Source organism: Hyperolius riggenbachi, chromosome 3, assembly GCF_040937935.1.
Source record: "Hyperolius riggenbachi isolate aHypRig1 chromosome 3, aHypRig1.pri, whole genome shotgun sequence".
NCBI lineage: Eukaryota > Metazoa > Chordata > Amphibia > Anura > Hyperoliidae > Hyperolius > Hyperolius riggenbachi.
In genome coordinates this window covers 224,772,287-224,791,273 of record NC_090648.1, presented here as the reverse complement: position 1 = coordinate 224,791,273, position 18,987 = coordinate 224,772,287, and the positions used below count along the sequence as shown (strand labels likewise).

The 18,987-nt window shown below is 41.8% G+C and overlaps 1 protein-coding gene across 1 annotated transcript in view; it reads left to right on the top strand.

Moving 5' to 3' along the window:
- UBE2Q2 (ubiquitin conjugating enzyme E2 Q2) overlaps positions 1–18,987 on the top strand; it is a 38,513-nt gene that overhangs the window by 11,987 nt on the left and 7,539 nt on the right. The window contains exons 2-10 of the mRNA XM_068275852.1: positions 3,354–3,458; positions 3,686–3,790; positions 6,085–6,141; positions 6,373–6,513; positions 7,701–7,785; positions 9,189–9,249; positions 14,506–14,596; positions 14,794–14,852; positions 16,415–16,463. Of these exons, the coding sequence (XP_068131953.1) occupies positions 3,354–3,458; positions 3,686–3,790; positions 6,085–6,141; positions 6,373–6,513; positions 7,701–7,785; positions 9,189–9,249; positions 14,506–14,596; positions 14,794–14,852; positions 16,415–16,463 (753 nt within the window). The remainder of the gene's footprint in view (positions 1–3,353; positions 3,459–3,685; positions 3,791–6,084; positions 6,142–6,372; positions 6,514–7,700; positions 7,786–9,188; positions 9,250–14,505; positions 14,597–14,793; positions 14,853–16,414; positions 16,464–18,987) is intronic.

The following is an 18,987-nucleotide window of genomic DNA, read 5'->3' as shown; positions in this document are numbered from 1 at the left end:
ATAATCACACAACAGCTTGCATAGGTCTAATTAGTTATTGCAGACACAGTACTGATAGTGTGCTCCTCGGTCCACATTTCTGTGCAGCTTTGAGGATACTGTAGGGTTGCAGCCATGCACAAGAATGTCACAGATAAGCTCTCAGTGATCAGGCAGCAGCTTACACAGAAAGCAAACGTCTCATTGGCTGGTGGTTGTGAGGTAATCCACGCAGGCCCAGAGTAGTGTGCATATAGAGAGCAGGCTGCAAGTGACTGCCAGCCTGTCCACTGACCACAGCTCATGGGTCCCCGACTGATGTATGACATTCATGCTTTACTTAGCTGGATACAGAATACCACCGGGCCAAAAAAACTGTTTACTATAACAGTTCTATTATATTCGGGTTTACTACAACAGGCATTAATCCCATATACTTTTAATGATGCTTGGCCGGGACCTGGACATGTAGTTTACTATACCTGAATGTAGCAGAGTTTACTATAATGAGATTTTACCGTACCTTCACCAGGGCTCCATGTCTGTTATAACTGACAGCAACTGATTCAGTGTAAAGCAATGGGCACATCAACATGTCCTAACAGATCCTATTCTTACAGAGGAACTGTAATAAAAATATCTATGGTTTACTATACCTAAATGTTTACTATAGTCTCCCCAAAAATAAGCCCACCCTGAAAATAAGCCCTAGCTGGAATTTTGAGCATGCTTGAAATATAAGCCCTACCCTGTAAATAAGCCCCAGCTGCAGTTAGAGGCAGCCAGCAAGCGGGGACACAGCAGTGCAGTGCTGATCGGGCACCAGTCCTGTCATCCCAGCTGACAGCAAGGTTATCAGCTTTGTGCAGGGATGACAGGGCAGGTGCCTGATCAGTACAGTAGCATACCTTTTGGATCCAATAGGAGTGAAAGCAGGAGGACAAACGGCACATTACAAAGGAACAAGAAATGTGAGACACTTCCTGATAGAAATATAAGACATCCCCTTAAAATAAGCCCTAGCACATCTTTTGGAGCAAGAATTAATGGCAATCTTATTTTTGGGGAAACACAGTATAACAAGACTATACTATATTATCCCTTCTAGTGAAGGCCTTATTCTTGACAGGTTAGATCTTCTAGCAGTCCAGAGAACTCTCAAGCATACATTTTTCTACGCATTACCTTACTTATAGCTTAACTTTTACAGCCATATGTTACTTCTGGGGAATACCTTAACTATCCTGATCTTTGTTGGTAAAGTGACATCTCTATCCTTTAGCATCTAGTCCAAACTTGCCATAGCTTTCCTTCCAAGCAACAAGCGTCTCTTAGGCCTCGTTCACATCTGCTGCGCTGAAAAACGCGTGAAAGCGCGTGGTAAAAAACGCATGCGCTTGTGCACGCTTTAGTGTGCGTTGCGCTGCGCTTCTTTAAAGCACGTTTTGCTTGTTGTACCAGCAGCAGTTGTCAATAAAACTTTGTTTTTGTATGTTAATGTATTTTTTTCTCCAATTAGTGGTAAAAAACGCATGCGCTTCTATGCGCTTGTACGCGCATCTATGCGCTAAAAAAGCGCACCCATTCACTTGCATTGATGTGCGCTTTCCAGCTCAACGCACAGAAATGCATGCAACCCTACGTTTCTGTAACGCTGCTCAGCGCAGCGGATAGATGTGAACCAGCTACATTTAGTTACATGGAAAATAAATACCTTGCTGATCGCACAGGGCAGTGCGCTGTAAAAAGCGCACAGAAACGGCCCTGATGTGAATGAGGCCTTAATCTCATGGCTGCAGTCACCTAATGGCAGATAGTGGTAAAATGCTGTCCATGTTTGCTTGATCATACAGATTCTCCACTGGTCCAAATGCAATACAATGTACCCTTTAAGGGCCTTTTTCCACTAGCCTGCGATTTGCTTCTGATCGCAAATCGCAAGGTACATTAAACTAATGGAAACTGCAGCAGCAATTTCCATTAGTGCGATCCGATTGCGATGCGATTTTGGTCAAAGCGCAATCGTCGTCCTGCCGCGTTTTGTATGCGATTGAGCTGGACTATGAGTATAGTAGCTCAATCGCAATCGCATGGTGGAAATTGAAACGCGATTGCGATCGCGATCGGAATCGTAATCGCGATCGCATTTTATAGTGGAAAAGAGCCCTAAAGCAGATTTTACGTTTTAATATTTGTATTGGTATATATTGTCATGCCTGTTCAGTTAAATCCTTGATGTAAAGATGCTGTATAAAACATATAAAGCTTTACAAATATGGCATATTCAATAAAAATGAGTAGAACCCATTAGTCTAGTACCTTGCTGTTCAACTTCATGCTATGGAAGGCCAAATTTGTTTTTTACACTACATGGTGGAGGCAGAGTTCCAATGATCCAATGCAAGATTTATTTCAGATTCCCAGAGAATCATGTTCTTAGTTTTGTGTGAGGAGAGCATACCATTCATATGATTGTATAATACAGATATTGCTCCAACTGTGGGGGTAGAAGACTGTGATTTTCATTCAAGTCAATGAGAATGTGTTTTAAACGCAAACGCGGCCACTGTGGATTTAACTTTAGCCTCAGTAAAGCCTGGTGCATGCTTTTAGTTATGATTGGCCAATTGCTGACCAGTTTTACCACCTCCATGTAGTATGAGGTGACAGATATTAAATACTATAAGCAGATTGTGTAGGTAAACCCTCATACTACATGGAAGTGGTAAAATTGGTTAGTGATTGGCCAATCATAATTGAATGTCTGTGCCAGGCTTTAGTTTAAAGTGGGTGTTTTTTAGAACGGGTGGAAAAATTAATATGGAATTGAGGAGCCAGCTGCAGTGACTAGAATTGGAGTAAACTCAAAAGTTGGGTGCCAGCTGTAAGTTAATGTGTTAGCAAAGAGATTGACAAATCCCAGAAATTTGGTTTGCAGTTTTGTTGGCCAACTTATTAGGTTGCTCTTGGTGCCATAAATCATGTAGTCTTCCTACATACCGTAAATGTTTGATCTGAAGTTACTGAAATTGTTAAGGGTAAATTTAACACTGGCATGCCACAGATTGTGGAACTTTTCATTATTATTATTATTATTATTATTATTATTATTGATTTTATAAAGCGCCAACATATTCTGTGGCGCTGTACAAGGTAAGAAACAAAAATGGGGTACATAATACAGACAATGGTGTGCACTAATATACAAGATACATAATTAGTGACAAAATACAAAAATATATATATGCAAGCTATGCCTACTTCATGCAAATGGACAAGACCTGTGGGTGGTGTAACAGACTGTTATATGTATTACGTCTCTCTGATATTTTTGAATAGCTTTTCCTTTTTTTTTTTTTTTTTTTTTTCCTTAGGAGTCATACCCTTCCTCTGCACCAATATGGTTTGTGGAATCAGATGACCCAAATCTGACTTCAGTCTTGGAGCGCTTGGAGGACATTAAAAAGAGCAACACACTTGTAAGTTAATGTGCTAAGTAGTATTGTAATCCATGCAGTATTCCTCATGATGATTTCATTTCTGGTTCTTTCAACAAGCACCCCAAAGGCCTGTCATTAAAACATAGTGTTAATTCTACCCATCAACGTTGCTTCTAAGTTACAAGATTTAACCACTTGCTGACACTTGGTTATGCTCCTGTTTTGTGTAGCCACATAGCAATTTGTGTTTTTGTTCTTTTCTGCAGCTCTTGCAGCAGCTGAAGCGATTAATATGTGACCTGTGCAGACTGTATAACCTGCCACAGCATCCTGATGTTGAAATGCTGGATCAGCCTCTCCCTGCAGGACAGGTACTACTTATTTTTATTATATCTAAAAGTTTATACCAATAAATTCTACATTGACAAGCAGTCCGCATTGGCTCAATGAAAAATATTCAATAAGGCTAATGCCTGGTACACACCATGCAATTTACCATCAGATAGACAGGTCTAACAAATAATGTACGACAGGTCCGATTTGATTTCTGATCGATTTTTTTTTCACTTTTTTTTATCACTTCTATACAAAATCAGATTGCACCTGTTAATAATTATCAATTCGACTTGTCTATCTGACGGGAAATTGCATGGTGTGTACCAGACACAAGTTCACAGTGGGAGCTGCGTGACCTGCTCTGTAAAAACGGGAATGCAACGGAGAGGAAAAGTCGCACTGCACATTATGCGAGTGTTTCATCATTGCACATTATGGGAGTGTTGCATCACATACAGTGAAGTGTACAGTCAATGAAAAGTATGGTTAACTGTAGACCATTGGGTTGCATCACACCGGATGTACTCTGAACATTGCATAGACTGCAGTGCGGCTCTGTGCATTTAAATCAGGGCTGTGGAGTTGGAGTCTCGGAGTTGGAGCAATTTTGGGTACCTGGAGTCGGAGTCTGATTTCATAAACTGAGGAGTTTGAGTTGGATGATTTTTGTACTGACTCCACAGCCCTGATTTAAATGCCTCCATTACATTGCACTGCAACACCCCACTGTGAATTTAGCCTATGACGTAAAAACAGTTTTGTTTTTTTGACTTTGTGTACATTTCAAGACAAGATGCATTATACCAGTCAATGCATTTTTTACTTGACTTTCAAAAGATGCCTTCACTGATGGTTTCTGGTGTTGCCAAAATACTCTTTAGTTGTCCCATTAGTTTCTAGGATTGCAGATAGCGGTGCCTTTGCTGCCAGAATAGAATATCTCTTCTATTGCAAGAATGCTTGGGAGAGAGTTGTTGTAGCATAGAAGGCTTGCATTAAGAACTTCTCAAACCTTTTATGCCATAAAGAACCCCCAAACTGATTACAGTAAGATTTTGTTAAAGTAAACTCTGATATAGTAAACATTTGGGTACAGTAAACTAGGTGTCCAGGTCCCAGCCAAAGATCATTATAAGTATATGGGAGTAATGCCTGGTATAGTAAACCTGGCTATAATAGTAAACCTGGCTATAATATAACCTGTTATAGTAAACCTGTTTGTTATCCCCTGCAGTATTGTATCGGCTATAGTGTGAAGTGTGTGGGCGCATGTGTCATACGTCAGTCAGAGAACCATGGCCGGTGGGTGGGCTGGCAGCCACTTGTAGCCTGCTTACTATCTGCACACTACAATGGCCCTGCGTGGATTTCCTCAAAACACCAGCCAGTGAGACCTATGCTTCCTGTGTAAGCTGCTACTTAGTTACTGACAGAATTACCTGCCATTAGTGACTTGCTTGTGCATGGCTGCAACCCTACAGCAGTTTCGGAGCGTTGGTAAGGGCTCCTTTCTCAATCCTCATTAGGGATTTAGACAAGCTTGAGAGAGGAGCTCTTACCAATGCTGTGTATATGTCCTTTATTTCTTCAATAAAAGAGCAATAACACGAAGATGGTGCCAGCGTCCTTTTTCCATTGACATTTAAAATGCATACATAGGTTTTTCCTAGAGTAAACTGCATGGAGGAGGGATGCTGCTTGTGGAACCGACAAAGTGGAAGGAGGGAGGAAAGCGTTCCACTGCACAATCTGCACTTCTATCTTAGCACATTACAGTAGGGCACGCTGCAGGGGGACACAAGTTGGCAATCATTAAATAAGGAAGTGGAAAGTGATGCACAGCGCACGTAATTGTATAATGGGTTATCGATGTAATGTTGTCCATACACTGGTTGATTATAGCACAATCGATTTACCGACCGATTCTTAGAATTGATTCAAAATCGATCCTTTTTCCCATACACTAGTTTCTATTTTTCCACCGTTTATCGATAAGAGACTGTTTTAATCACAAAATAAGCACCCTCATAAATCAGATCGAGTAAAGGTCGATCGAATACATGATTAAAAGCTCTCTATTCTTCTTCCATCGATTGACATAACCTGACATACTCGATCGATTCATTTTAAGAATTTTTATAAAATATCAGCCGATTCTACATCAAAATGTCAACTCTATTCTTGATCCATTCGATTCATTTATTGCTTATAATAATCGATCTAAGTGAAAAAAAAATCGATCACTGTATGGCCATCTTTACTGAGTATCTGTGGTATCTACATGTCCATCCTTTTGAATGAAATCTCTTGTTTTTTGGAACTCTTTCAGAATGGTACAACAGAGGAAGTTACATCTGAAGAGGAAGAGGAGGAAGACATGGGTGAGGTAAGAGGTGTAATAAAGAGCTTGATTTATTCTTTGTGCTGAAATGAAAATTAGGTTTTATTGAAAGAAAGAAGTGTACATTTATTTGATGTTGTCTTTTGTCTCTTACGTCTGTTTTCCTGAACATGTCTCTGTATTAAATCTATTTGTGTTACAGTGCATTAAAACATAACAGTACTTATCTCTAGCCAGGTAATCCCATAGAAAACTCAAATCTTATCTCTGTTTAAGGATATTGAAGATTTAGATCATTATGACATGAAAGAGGAAGAGCCCGTAGATGGCAAAAAATCAGAGGATGAAGGTATTGAAAAAGAGAATCTTGCCATCTTGGAGAAGATCCGGAAAAATCAAAGGCAGGACCACCTTAATGTGAGTGACAATGTTCTGGATTTTTATGATCCTTCAGTGGCACCACTAACAATGCTCTTCCAATTTTATTAAAAAAAAAAAAAAACAAAAAAAAAAAACTGAAGACCCAGCATTGCTGGGGTATGTATTTGGCTGTTTATGGGTCTGGCCACTATTTCTATCCTTGACACAGTCAATGGCCAAGTTTGTGAGCTTTGGGGTCCTTGGGATCAATTATGTGAGACTGGAAGCCAAGTTTGAAAACCCCGGCGATTAACAGTCTTAGACTGGCTGCAGTTGACATTTTCCCATTTAAAATGAATGGCTGAAATTTGATTGGCTGTTTTTATGCTCCGTCCACTTTCCCTGAACTTTTAGGGCCCATTCACACTTAAAAGGCGCAAAACTGTTTTGCGCGGGTGATTTAACGTGATTACCACGGTAAAATCATTGTACACCTCCAATTCCCGACGAGAGCTTGTTTAAGCACTGTACCACAATTGCTCGAGAATCGCGGCAAAATGCTGCAGGCAACACGTTTCGCTATAAGAATCACCTGCTAATTGCCGTAGTGAGAACGTGGATAAGCAATTTGGCCTGCACCGAAGACTGTTTCAGCTTTGGACCCCTTATGATTTTGTGTTTTACACCCCTGCACAAGACCCTTTATGCTAAACAGTTAAAATAAATAAATAAATGGAATCTGAATTTACCTGGGGCTTCCTCCAGCCCTCCCGGGGTCCCGCTGACGGCTCCGGTAGTGCGGTAGCATCTGTTCTACTAATTGTTTAATGTAATTTTTGCCGCCTTTTAACAGTGTTTGCTAAAGACTGCATAAACTATATTTCTAATTTTAGCTTTTCAGTGGGGTGCCTTTTAGGTTCTTTCACCCTTTGTACAATCATAGTTTTCTGGCTTACTGGATATTCTGTAGAAACAATTGATAATTGTAACATTGCACATGTCATACATGACATAATTATTAGAGAAGAAGAGGAACTCGTTTTTTGTTGACCTATAGCTCCTAGTGTCTCTCCCCTCCAACTTTGGAGGTAACTTACAATATATATATATATATATATATATATATATATATATATATATATATATATATATATATATATATATATATATATATATATATATATATATATATATATATATATATATATATATATATATATATATTTTATTTTTTTTCCCTTTAGGGTGCTGTCTCTGGATCCGTACAAGCTTCTGACCGTCTTATGAAAGAGCTCAGGGATATATACAGATCGCAGAGTTATAAAACAGGTTTGTCTACGCTTTCTCTCCCTCCTTTCCCTTCTGTACTAATGCGACTTTGTGCTCTGTGGAAGTGGTCCCTCGGGTATTTCAGCCAGACCGTGTACATTGTTTAAAAGGAAATGTCAGCCTCCATATTCCTCTCACTTCAAGTGTGCTTTTAAAAGGAAATATTGCATCCTTCACCAGAGGGTCTGAAACCTGAAAGCCTTCCACTGTAAAACTATCGACTGTCAGTATTGTAGTGACTTGAGAGTGACCTAATTAGTCACAAAAACAGTGACTGCAAAGTTCATTCAGTACTGTGATTTGAAAATTCTTAAAGTAAATCTGAATCGGGGGGGGGGGGGGGGGGGGGTAAAAAAAAGCATGCGTGGTCCGGGAAACATTGCTATTGGTGATGCGCAGAATGCTCCCAGGCGTGCACGCTGGTTGGGGCTGCCCAATCGAAGTAGCCTACGACTGACCGCAACCGGTCAGCTTTGAGAGGGTTGCTGCTGCTTGCTGGAGGGTCTCTGAAGGATGGCGTTGGCACAGGATGACTCCAGAGGGCTGCAAGAAGCCCCAGGTCAGTTAAACTACTGTATTTTCTGCCGTATAAGACACACTTTTTTTTTCTCCACGAAAAATGGGGAGAAAAAGTCCCTACGCCTTATACAGCAAAGGCAGGGTATCCCCGACTTACGAAGTCCACCGATATGACTTGCCGCCACGTCGGGAATTCCCTTGCCTTCTGTCCCCTGTGTTTTCGCTCTGTCCTGCGCCTTTGCTTCCCTCCTGTCCCTGCTACCTCCCTCATGTCCCCACTTGTGTCCCCACTGCCCGTGTAAATGTATAGAGTGTAGCGGCAGCTGTGTCTTACCTCTCCAGCAGCACCCGTGGGGATAGCAAACCCTTTTTTCCGCCGCACTTCTCCCTCTAGTGAATGATTTGTACTGATCTCATCATCAGTACAAGCCAACACTAGAGGGAAAAATGTGGTGGAGGAGAGGTCGGCTATCCCCGCGGGCCCTGCTGGAGAAGTAAGACACAACTGCCGCTACGCTCTATACATTTTTCACGGGGGAGGGAAGGGGGGACACCTGGGGACAGGAGGAGACACAGGAGGGTACCAATTTGGGGAGAACATGTACAAGATACTCCTGGAACATGGGGGATCAGGTTGAAATATCTTCCGCGCCCCCCCCCCCCCCCGCCCCCCAGGTTTTTTTCTGCTGTATGAGATGCTCCAGAATATAAGAGGCACATAAACCAAGGTGCCTCTTATATTCCGGATCGTCTTATACGGTGGGAAGTGTGATACTTCTTATATGGTACTTCTTAATGCTTTTGATTTGTTATAAATATCACATGAACAAATAAGTGCATGATGAACAAACTGCAGTAACTTTTTTTGTTTTTTTTTCCTTCAGGAATTTATTCCGTGGAACTTGTAAATGACAGTCTATATGAGTGGCATGTTAAGCTTCTTAAGTAAGAGAATTTTCCTTATTTGCTTTTCCAGCTCGTTTTGTTAATGTGCCATGAATCTTAAAATCAGGATTCTTTTGTATTGAACTACTCTGCAAGTACAGGCTGCAGGAACATATATTTTGGATCTCTAAAGACAAAAAGTCAAAGCTTAGTTCTAACTATACCATCTGCTACCTTTAGTATGAAGAATGCTCAAATGTGTCAAAGGAGACTTATGCAACGTGTAAATTACACATTTAAAGTGTGATCTGATGCAGCAAAGCTGAAGGAGTGACCATAGAGCTCTGAACAGGGGTGGCTGCTTGTCTCCGCATCATTAGGTTTCCATAAAACTCTGCTCTTGGATTACAACTTTAAATGGAACCTGAGATGGGCATAAAATAACAAAATATACATACCTGGGGCTTCCTCCAGCCCCCTCTGGGCTTATCGCTCTCATGCTGTTGTCCTCACTTTCCATTCATCCACTGTTGGCCCCAGAAAATCCTTCGGACCAGGGCCAACTACGCATGCGTGGCCTGGCCTCACGTGCGCTCCCGCCACGTTTACGTTGTCTGGAGCGTTCTGCTCCACAGCGACGGCAGTGCACCTGGCCAGACTGCGTCGACTGGAGGATTTTCCAGGGCCATTCGCGGGCGAACGAGGAGGCAACTGAGGGCGACGAGGGAGCAATGGGGCCAGAGGATGCCCTAGGTATGTATACATTTTTTATTTTTATTTTTTTTATTGCTCCCCATCACAGGTACTCTTTTAATAACTTTACGCACAACTATAGAATCGTGTTGACAAGTAGCGCAAAGCTAATGCTTAATTGTAAATAATGCAAGTGTCAGTGTTGTGCCAAAAACCTGTTAGTAGCAGCTAATTAAAAAAGGAGTTCCCTCCATTTCCCAAAGAATTTAGTAAATGATAAACAAAGTACCCGGAAAGCGATTAGACAAGTGTCGAGTCCAAAGGTATGTATAAAACTTTTTAAGCTGGCCATACACTGGCCCGATTTCCTGCCGACGACAGCAGATTCGATCACTGGGATCGAATATGCTGTCAAATAGTTCGCGCTAAACGCACCGGACCGATTGATTTCCTCCTGATATCAATCGGTCCGTCGATCGTGCTGTGCGGGAAATTACCGTCAATCGCCCGCGGGTAGGAAGTGCGTACGATTCGGAACATTTAGACGCATGTATACATTACCTGAGGCTGGCTCCCGGGCATCCCTTCCGTCACTGCTCCCGTCATGGCACCTCCGGCATCCTCGTATAACTTCTGCTGTCATGCCAGTGACAGCGGAAGTACAACTAGAGGGCACTCTAGTTGAACTTCCGCTGTCACTGGTGTGATAGCGTAAGTTATATGCGGATGCCGGAGGTGCCACATGACGGGGCATCACGCGCGGGAGCCAGCCTCAGGTAATGGATGCCGGGGGGGGGGGTGGGGGGACAGGCGGCGGCAGCAGCTCAGCAGATTGTGAATCGGTTTCAGGCTGAAATCGATTCACAATCTGTTTGCAGTAAAGGCAGCCATACGATCCCTATCTGATCAGATTCAATCAGAGAGGGATCTGTCTGTTGGTCGATCTGATGGCAAATCGACCAGTGTATGGCTACCTTTACTTTCTGTTGTCTTGGGCACACTTTAAGGTGAAAAGGGGATTCTGGGGCGATACCCAGAGAGAGAATTGTATTAAATTCCTTTGTCTTTTGCTGCTTCAGATCACAAAAAAAATACTTCTGTTGCAACCTTGTTTACAAAAAAGATAACTCTTGGGTGTCTGCTGTTAAGTTATCAAAAAGTGTATTTAGAATTGTGCCTTGAAGTTTAGCTTCACACAGATTAAGTCTGTTACATTTATGTTAATAGAAGCTGAGCACTTGAACAGGAAAAAGTAACAGGAATTTTTTTTTATCTTATGCTAAAAGGTGGCCAATAATGGTACAAATTTTATGAACGATTCTAATATGATTGGCTTGTTGGTGATAATTGATTGGAAATTATCCTTGTGACAAACATATTTTTTTTTCTACAAATTATTGTATCTATTACATACAAACAGATCATACCTCATGAACTATAAAAACATGGGATATTTAAACAAATATTTTTTAGAGCCAGGGTAACTAATAACTGATGACACATTTCTTTGATTGTTTTTGTGGTCATTTGTTCTATTTGAAAGTGTTTCAAATACAAAAATTAACATATGTGTTTTTATTGTGACGAGATGAAAAAAAAAAAGCTTTGATAAGAATTTGTGAAATATACATAAACTCTGATTTTCTACTTGATCAGGACAGATCCGATCATAAAAACTTGCCGAGTGGATCAGCAAAATGGTTATTTCTGATAGACTATAAGATATTTTTTATCTTACATGAGCAACTTCCCCCTCGCAAAATTATGCATATGACTTTTCTTAGAAAAATATAAGTGTACTGCAATTTATGTTTAGAATGATACAATTTTTATACAAAGTGAAAGTTTTGAGCAACACAATGTGGTTTTTTTTTCTTTGGGGGGGGGGGGGGGGGGGTGGCTGGGTGTATAATACTTCCTGGGTCAATGTCGATGCAGTTTCGTTAGTCTGAACACTAGTCTATGAGTTGACCAGATTCCTCCTCCTATTTTAGTCTTACATAAGAAGGTATTTGAGGATGGTCTGGGAAGGGGCACCAGCCAATCTCTTCCTGTGAACACAGAGCTGGGCCTGCCCTCCTTCATTAGCTCTACAGGGTGAAACAGAGGAGATGGGAAGGATCAGGTGATGGCTCTTTGCAGGGGAAGATTATCTCACTCTGCTAGTAGCTCTGTATTTTGTGCACAGAAGTGGGTGCCATGTGACTTGCTCTTCCAAAGAACTTCACCAAGGAATGTCGAGCACAACGTATTAAAAAAAATCCACTTAAATGGAACAAATTAAAAAGGACAGACAGCTGGAAGCATTAGCCACAGGACTGTGCCATGTGAACAAGAGCTTAGGCTCAAAACGGTGCGGCTGTAGCCACATCACAACATTACTTATGCTTCCATCTGCCTGTCATTTTTAATCTTTATTTTTTTCTAATCCAGAGGATTTTCAAGGAGTTGGACGGCTTTCCTGGTTAAGTTCTTGCAAGTCCTGTAGGTACATGGATCAAGCCGGCTTTCCTGGTTAAAAATATTCTATACATACATGGGGCTTCCTCCAGCCCCATATGCCTGGATCGCTCCCACGCCACCGTCCTTTGCTGCCTGGATCCGCCGGTACCGAGTCCCGTCATGGCCGGCGACGCGGCCAATTGTCCGCATAACACGGGGCTCCCTCCGTAGACGTACGCGTGAGGCTACTTACTGCGCAGCCGCATGTGTACGGGTATGGAGGGAGCCCCTGTGATGCGGACAATTGGCCGCGTCCGCCGGAAGTGACGGGACCCGGTACCGCCGATCCAGGAAGTGGAGGACGTCGGCGTGGGAGCGATCCAGGCCCCGGGTATGTTTAAAAGCTTTTTTTTTTCTTACATTCCTCTCTGGTTCCCTTTAAGTTCTTGCAAGTCCTGTAGGTACATGGATCAAGCCATGTGCACACTCCGTATGCTGATGTCATTTGTGTGCTGCTCTTGTGTATTTTGTTCTCATCACTCTTCCAAAGGGAATTTTTGTAGGACAACTGCATCAAATCTGAAAACAGTAACTGCTATGTCCCCTATTTATGTGATCTTTTTACAAAAAATGAAAATCCAGAAAGGTGATCTAGAGTGTTAATAAGTTATCTTCCCATATAGTCAATTGATTTAGAAAACTCACTATTTTAAGTTTGATATAGTTTAATGGTTCGGGATCAGAGGTAGTTAAAAGTACATCGCACTTGTGGTGATTTAAGCCTGATGTAGCGTAGTTTTAATGCCACCCAATCCCGTGCACGGGACACAGTAGCGTCTAAAAACAGCTGAACTCTGCACCTGGGTCAGGAGTCCTTTTCATTGGCGCTTGAACCCCTGAACACTGTTAGCCAATCACAGTGATCAGGAAGTGAAAAAATTAAAGACTCTGATCCTTAAAGAGAACCAGAGATGAAGCACCCTCTTGTATTTTATAAATCAGTGGGAACATGACAGTAAACACCTAATCTGCTCTTTGTTTCATTGTTCTCTGTTCAATCTGACTGTTATCACCTCTGATAAGAATCCCAGACTGAGCACTCAGTCTAGCTTTGCTATGGAAAGATTATAGCTGAGTCTGTCTTCTGTGGTGTCTTTTCAAGCCCAAGCCTGCCCCCTTGTGGCTCTGCTATGACTCAGCAATAATCATTCCCAGCAAAGCCATATTGAATGCTCAGTCTGGGATTCTTATGACTGCTAACAGACACTTTTTTAGCAGTGAGGATCAAACAGAGAGCATGGTAAGTGTTTTCTCTAATGTTCTTACTGATATACATGGTAAAATACACAAGGGTGCTTCGTCTCTGGTTCCCTTTAAAGGGACAGAGTCTTTGGTCCAAAATCAGTTTATATGGATCTCTCATTTGTTTTAATGCTGCCCACACATGACAATGTTTTATATAATAATTTTTTGCTGGAAAAATTCAGATTGCTGTTGAACAAAACCACGCTTTGTTAAAAAAAGAAAAAAAAATGAAAACGCTCATTGGGTCAAATGGACATCGTTATTAAAACTTCATTTTATATAGAATATATTTATAATGTGAATGACTAGAAAGCTATTTTTCATTGCCTCATGTTTGGGCACCATTTTGAGCTCAAAGTGGGCTTGCAGGTTTATATTATCAGACAATTGCAGACTTTGTCTTTAGCCTTGCAGATAAATTATCTATCTATCTATGATAATAAACTCTGTATGTGTTTTAAAGGTACCCATACACTTGTCAATTTTCTGCCCTCGATATACGGTTGATTCAACCGCTCTGGTCGAATTGGCTAGAAATTGATGCAGCAGGCAGCATGATCGATTGACCGATCGATTTCTGACCAATTTCGATTGAATTACTCGATCAGTCCAGGTTAATCGGCTGCTGGTGGCAGACCAATTGCCCATAGCGTTGCATTGCATCGAATAGTGCAGCAATGCATTTCGATGGATTTTCAATAGATTTCATACTGATGGCACACATCTGATTTCTGTCAGATTCAGTCTGACAGGAATCTGATGGTCAAATTTGCTGCAAATCTAGAAGTGTATGGGTACCTTAACTCAAACCTCGTAGCTACTGGATAATAATGAAGCCTGTGTTTTATAGAATGTTTTTTTCTTTTTCTTCTCTAGGGTTGACCCAGACAGCCCATTACATAGTGACCTTTTGGTCTTAAAAGAAAAGGAAGGCATAGAGAGCATTTTACTGAATTTTTCCTTTAAGGTAAAGCATGTATGATGTCAGGTAGGTGGTTATTTGGATACAAGGCTTGCCTGTGCAAACTCTGTGTTTGTCATACATGGTTGAGTGGAAACAGAAGCGTGAGTTTTTATTTTTCCCCTGTCAGTTGATTGACATATTACATATGGCAGATGATCAGGTTAACCTGCTAATATGTATTTTTTTTTTTTCTACTCCAGGATAATTTTCCATTCGACCCTCCCTTTGTAAGGGTGGTCTCTCCGGTGCTCTCTGGAGGGTGAGTATTGGTAGAAGAGTATGTGTTTTTGTTTTTTCATTAAATTGTACTGTGTATTTGGAATATTAAAATGTCATCCACATTTTGTTCATGGGTTGTTTAAAGAGAACCCGAGGCGCATTTTTTTAAATCCTTAATAGAACACAGAACGGCAGGGGAGCCATGTAATGGAGAATATGATTGACAAGCTGCAGGTAAACTGAAGGCTAGTGACAAGCAGATTGTGGCTAGCCTGGTGCTATTTTCAGGGGAGACAGCAGAGCCTGGGGGGGGGGGGGGGGGGGGGGGGACTGGCAGCAGCAGGAGGACACAGAGGCATGTCATTGTGCATAGAACATGCTTCTGTGTCCTATTAAGATTTTAAAAAAATCCACTTTGGGTTCTTTTTAACCCTCCTGGCGGTCTAATAAATTCCGCCAGGAGGCAGCGCAGCAGTTTTTTTTTTTTTTTTTTTTCCTTTAAATCATGTAGCGAGCCCAGGGCTCCTGTCCATGCGTGACGCACCACGCTTTGTCTACACTACGCTTGTCGCCCATAGAGTTCTACTAACCCAATCGCCATGCGTTAAAGGGAACCTTAAAGAGAACCTGTAACAAAGTTCCCCTGGGGGGTACCTTGGGGTCCCAATGAGGCTTTCCACTCCCCTGTATCTGCAGGAAGTCCAGCGCTGGCCTCTCCGAAGTGTCAGTCATTCCTCCCTCGACAAGCCTGACAAGCGCTGATTTATTTACCTTTCCTGGCTCCAGCGGGGACGCTGCTGCGGCTTTCCACACGGAGATAGGTGAAAATGGCCGATCTCCGTCGGGTCTGCTCTACTGCGCAGGCACGGGAAACTTGCGCCTGCGCAGCAGTGCAGGCCGACAGCGATGGGCTATTTCCGCCTTTCTCCGAGCGGAGAGCCGATACTGCGCTGGAGCCGGGAAGGTAAATATCTACATCCCGCAGTTCGGGGAGTTTTATCTCGGCCGCAGCGGGACCGAGGACGACGGGGGAAGCCTCAATAGGATTTGGAGGCTTCCTTAACCCCCCCCCCCTCATTACAGGTTTTCTTTAACTGAGAGGGATATGGATGTTTCCTTTTAAACAATACCAGTTGCTTCGCAGTCCTGCTGATCTCTTTGGCTGTGGTAGTGGCTGAATCACACACCCTGAAACAAGCATGCAGCTAATCCAGTCTGACTTCAGTCAGAGCACCTGATCAGCATGCTTGTTGAGGGGCTGTGGCTAAAAGTATTAGAGACACAGGATCAGCAGGAGAGTCAGGGAACTGGTATTATTTTAAAAGGAAAATTCCATATCCATCTCAGTTTAGGTTCCCTTTAAGCACGGTGCTTGCGGTAAAGTGCTGTTGCTGTTGTGTTGGCTCAGCTACTTCCGGCGCACCGCAAGGAACTGTAATAAGTGAAAGTTTCCATAGACTTTCATTGCTTTTGTGTCAAAATAGGGTATTATAACTCGTGTTTACCTTGCAAGGGTAAAAGGGACTGAAGAAGGTAGAAATCTTGCATCTGTTTGCACGCATACTGAGCATAGTTTTATATTTTTTCCCTCTTCTATTTTAGCTACGTGCTTGGGGGTGGTGCACTCTGTATGGAACTTCTAACTAAACAGGTATGGAAAAAAAAAATCTTCATCTTAAAGTGGACCTGAACTCTTGCACAAGACCGAAGGAAAACAGAGAAATGCACCCTGTATGCATTTTGAGAGTTTAACCTGTTTAATTCCCCCTCATTTGTGTCTAATCACAAGTTGATTGTGATTGTAATTTGACCTCTCCCTGTGTCACATGACTGCCATGGCAGATAAGCTCATTTGAAAGTACAGGATGCTAACTGTTTGCTTCTATGAATCAGGAAGTAGAAACAGTGCAGATATATTTTAGGATTTGTTTCAGCTGTAACAGACATTTTTTTGTTTAACGGTTATTATGCTGTTGTGTATCTTTTTAGAGCGGAGAGGATGTTCTGAGTTCAGGTCCCCTTTAAGACTTTCTATTTTTGCAGATGTATGCATGTTCTACCGATGTTTGCATGGGTTTTTGTCTGGGCACTCTGGTTTTCTCACATTCCAAAAACATACAGATAAAATATTTGCTTCACTTCCATATTTGGCAAGAGATTCGACCAAGAGACCTCTTTCTGTTGATCGGTTGAGATCTGTTGACCTCTTATACACTGCAGGCCAATCACTCAATCAATTTTAGCATGAAATCTCTTGGGAACGGGCTTCATGACTCTGCATTTAGCCACCACAGTCATTGCCCCCTAATGTAAATGTGCGCCCACCCCCCCCCTTCATTCAAATACTTGTCCACTGCTGCCCGCTGTGGTGCCCATCCATCTTCTGCATTGCCACCCCCATGTAGCTACCGGCATATAGTACTAGGGGAGCATATATGATGTCACGAGGGTTTGAGGTACAAATGTGGAAGTTGGATGGGCAACGTGGAGGGTAACAGCAGGCAGGTAAAGTATAAATGCACTGACCCAGCTCTACATAACACACCAAAGGTACCTCATACCCAGGCGCATATCTAAATTCACTTTCAATTTGTGACCTAAATGTTCTATGCAAAATCCTACCACCTTCCACCTACTATGGCAATTCCCCAACAATTGCTGATTTATGGAAGCAAGTAAATTTTAAATATTTACACTAAACTATGGGCTTGCCTGTATCCCTTGACATTAAAACCTGTATACTTAACCTAGCTGATGAAGACACGCCAACATTTGATAAAGCCTTCATTGTAGAAACCACTTTTGCAGCATAGCAATGTATTGCTTTTAGATGGTTGTCCCCAAGTAGTCCTACGTTAGGAAATTGAAAAGTTATTCGAGCTTTCTCCCTTGCAAAAAAAGTGTGTACCAGCACAGGGGTTGCCCTACCAAATTTTGCAAGATATGAGACTGCTGACTACCAGTCACCAATTTATAACTTTATCTATAACTTTCATATATTTTGACTTTGATTTCCTTTCAACATCTCTGTGGTTGTTTTCTTTTTAAACTTAATTCTCTTTCTCAGTCTCTGGATATGTAGATTTATTTCATATTTCTCATTTTAATGAGATATGCTACACATGTTCTGTGTATTGTACCTTTTGTGGGTAGAACAAATTTGTACACTATACTACTTTGAACACATACCCCTCTACCATTTTTCAGTAAAACCTTTAGTCAATGAAAGAAAAAAGTATAACTGCATAGGCAGAGGGGCACACTTATATTGTTGGGGGGGGGGTACAGCGCTAGCGGATGTCTCATTTGTCACTTGTCCCAATATCACGTGCCGTTCCCGCTGCACATACGAGATTTCCCAGCATGTCTGATCGAGACATTCGACCAATGTCAGGCTGGTCAAATTGTCAATCGGACTTGCTTGTGGCAGTACCAATTAGCATTAGATATGATAATGGGATGGTCCATCGGCTGCTAAATCACCAGATGTATGGCCAACTTTAGGGATTGTGAGCTCCTCTGAGGAGCAATTAGTAACTTGATTGAGGGCATATTCACAGTGGGATGTTGCGTTTTAATGCGACATTAAAGTCGCAATGTGTCTGCGTTAAGAGGTAATGCACTGCAAGCAGTGAGTTACCACAACGTAACCTTTTCAACGCGACGATAATGTTGCACTGTAAACGGCCCATAGGATTATCATTATAGTGCGGTAAGCTGCGTTATAAGACTTTATAACGCAGCTCCGCAACGTGGCACTGTGAATGCAACCTAAATTCTTTGTAAAATCACTGCAGAATATCACCACTATATAAATGCACAGTAATTAAGGTACTAATAAGTTCCTTACTTGAGTTCAGATGTCTTGATTATTTTCATTCTGAACGCTTAACCCAGTCTCTAATATTGCTTCATGATGAATTTATAACCTTGGAAAATTAAGTAATTAACCCACAAACACCATAACATGTTGGCTATAAACATAATTATTTTCTCCTGCTTAAAGTCCAAATCTAGGAGAATAGATCTCCCCAATTTCCATCACTTTCACAAACTAAAATTGGCATTGATATTTGGAAACCTACTGCTTCCTTACTTTGTAGGTGTCCTATAGTAAACACATGATCAATTAGCGTCTGATCGTTTAGACCAGCCTTTCTCAACCTTTTTACCTT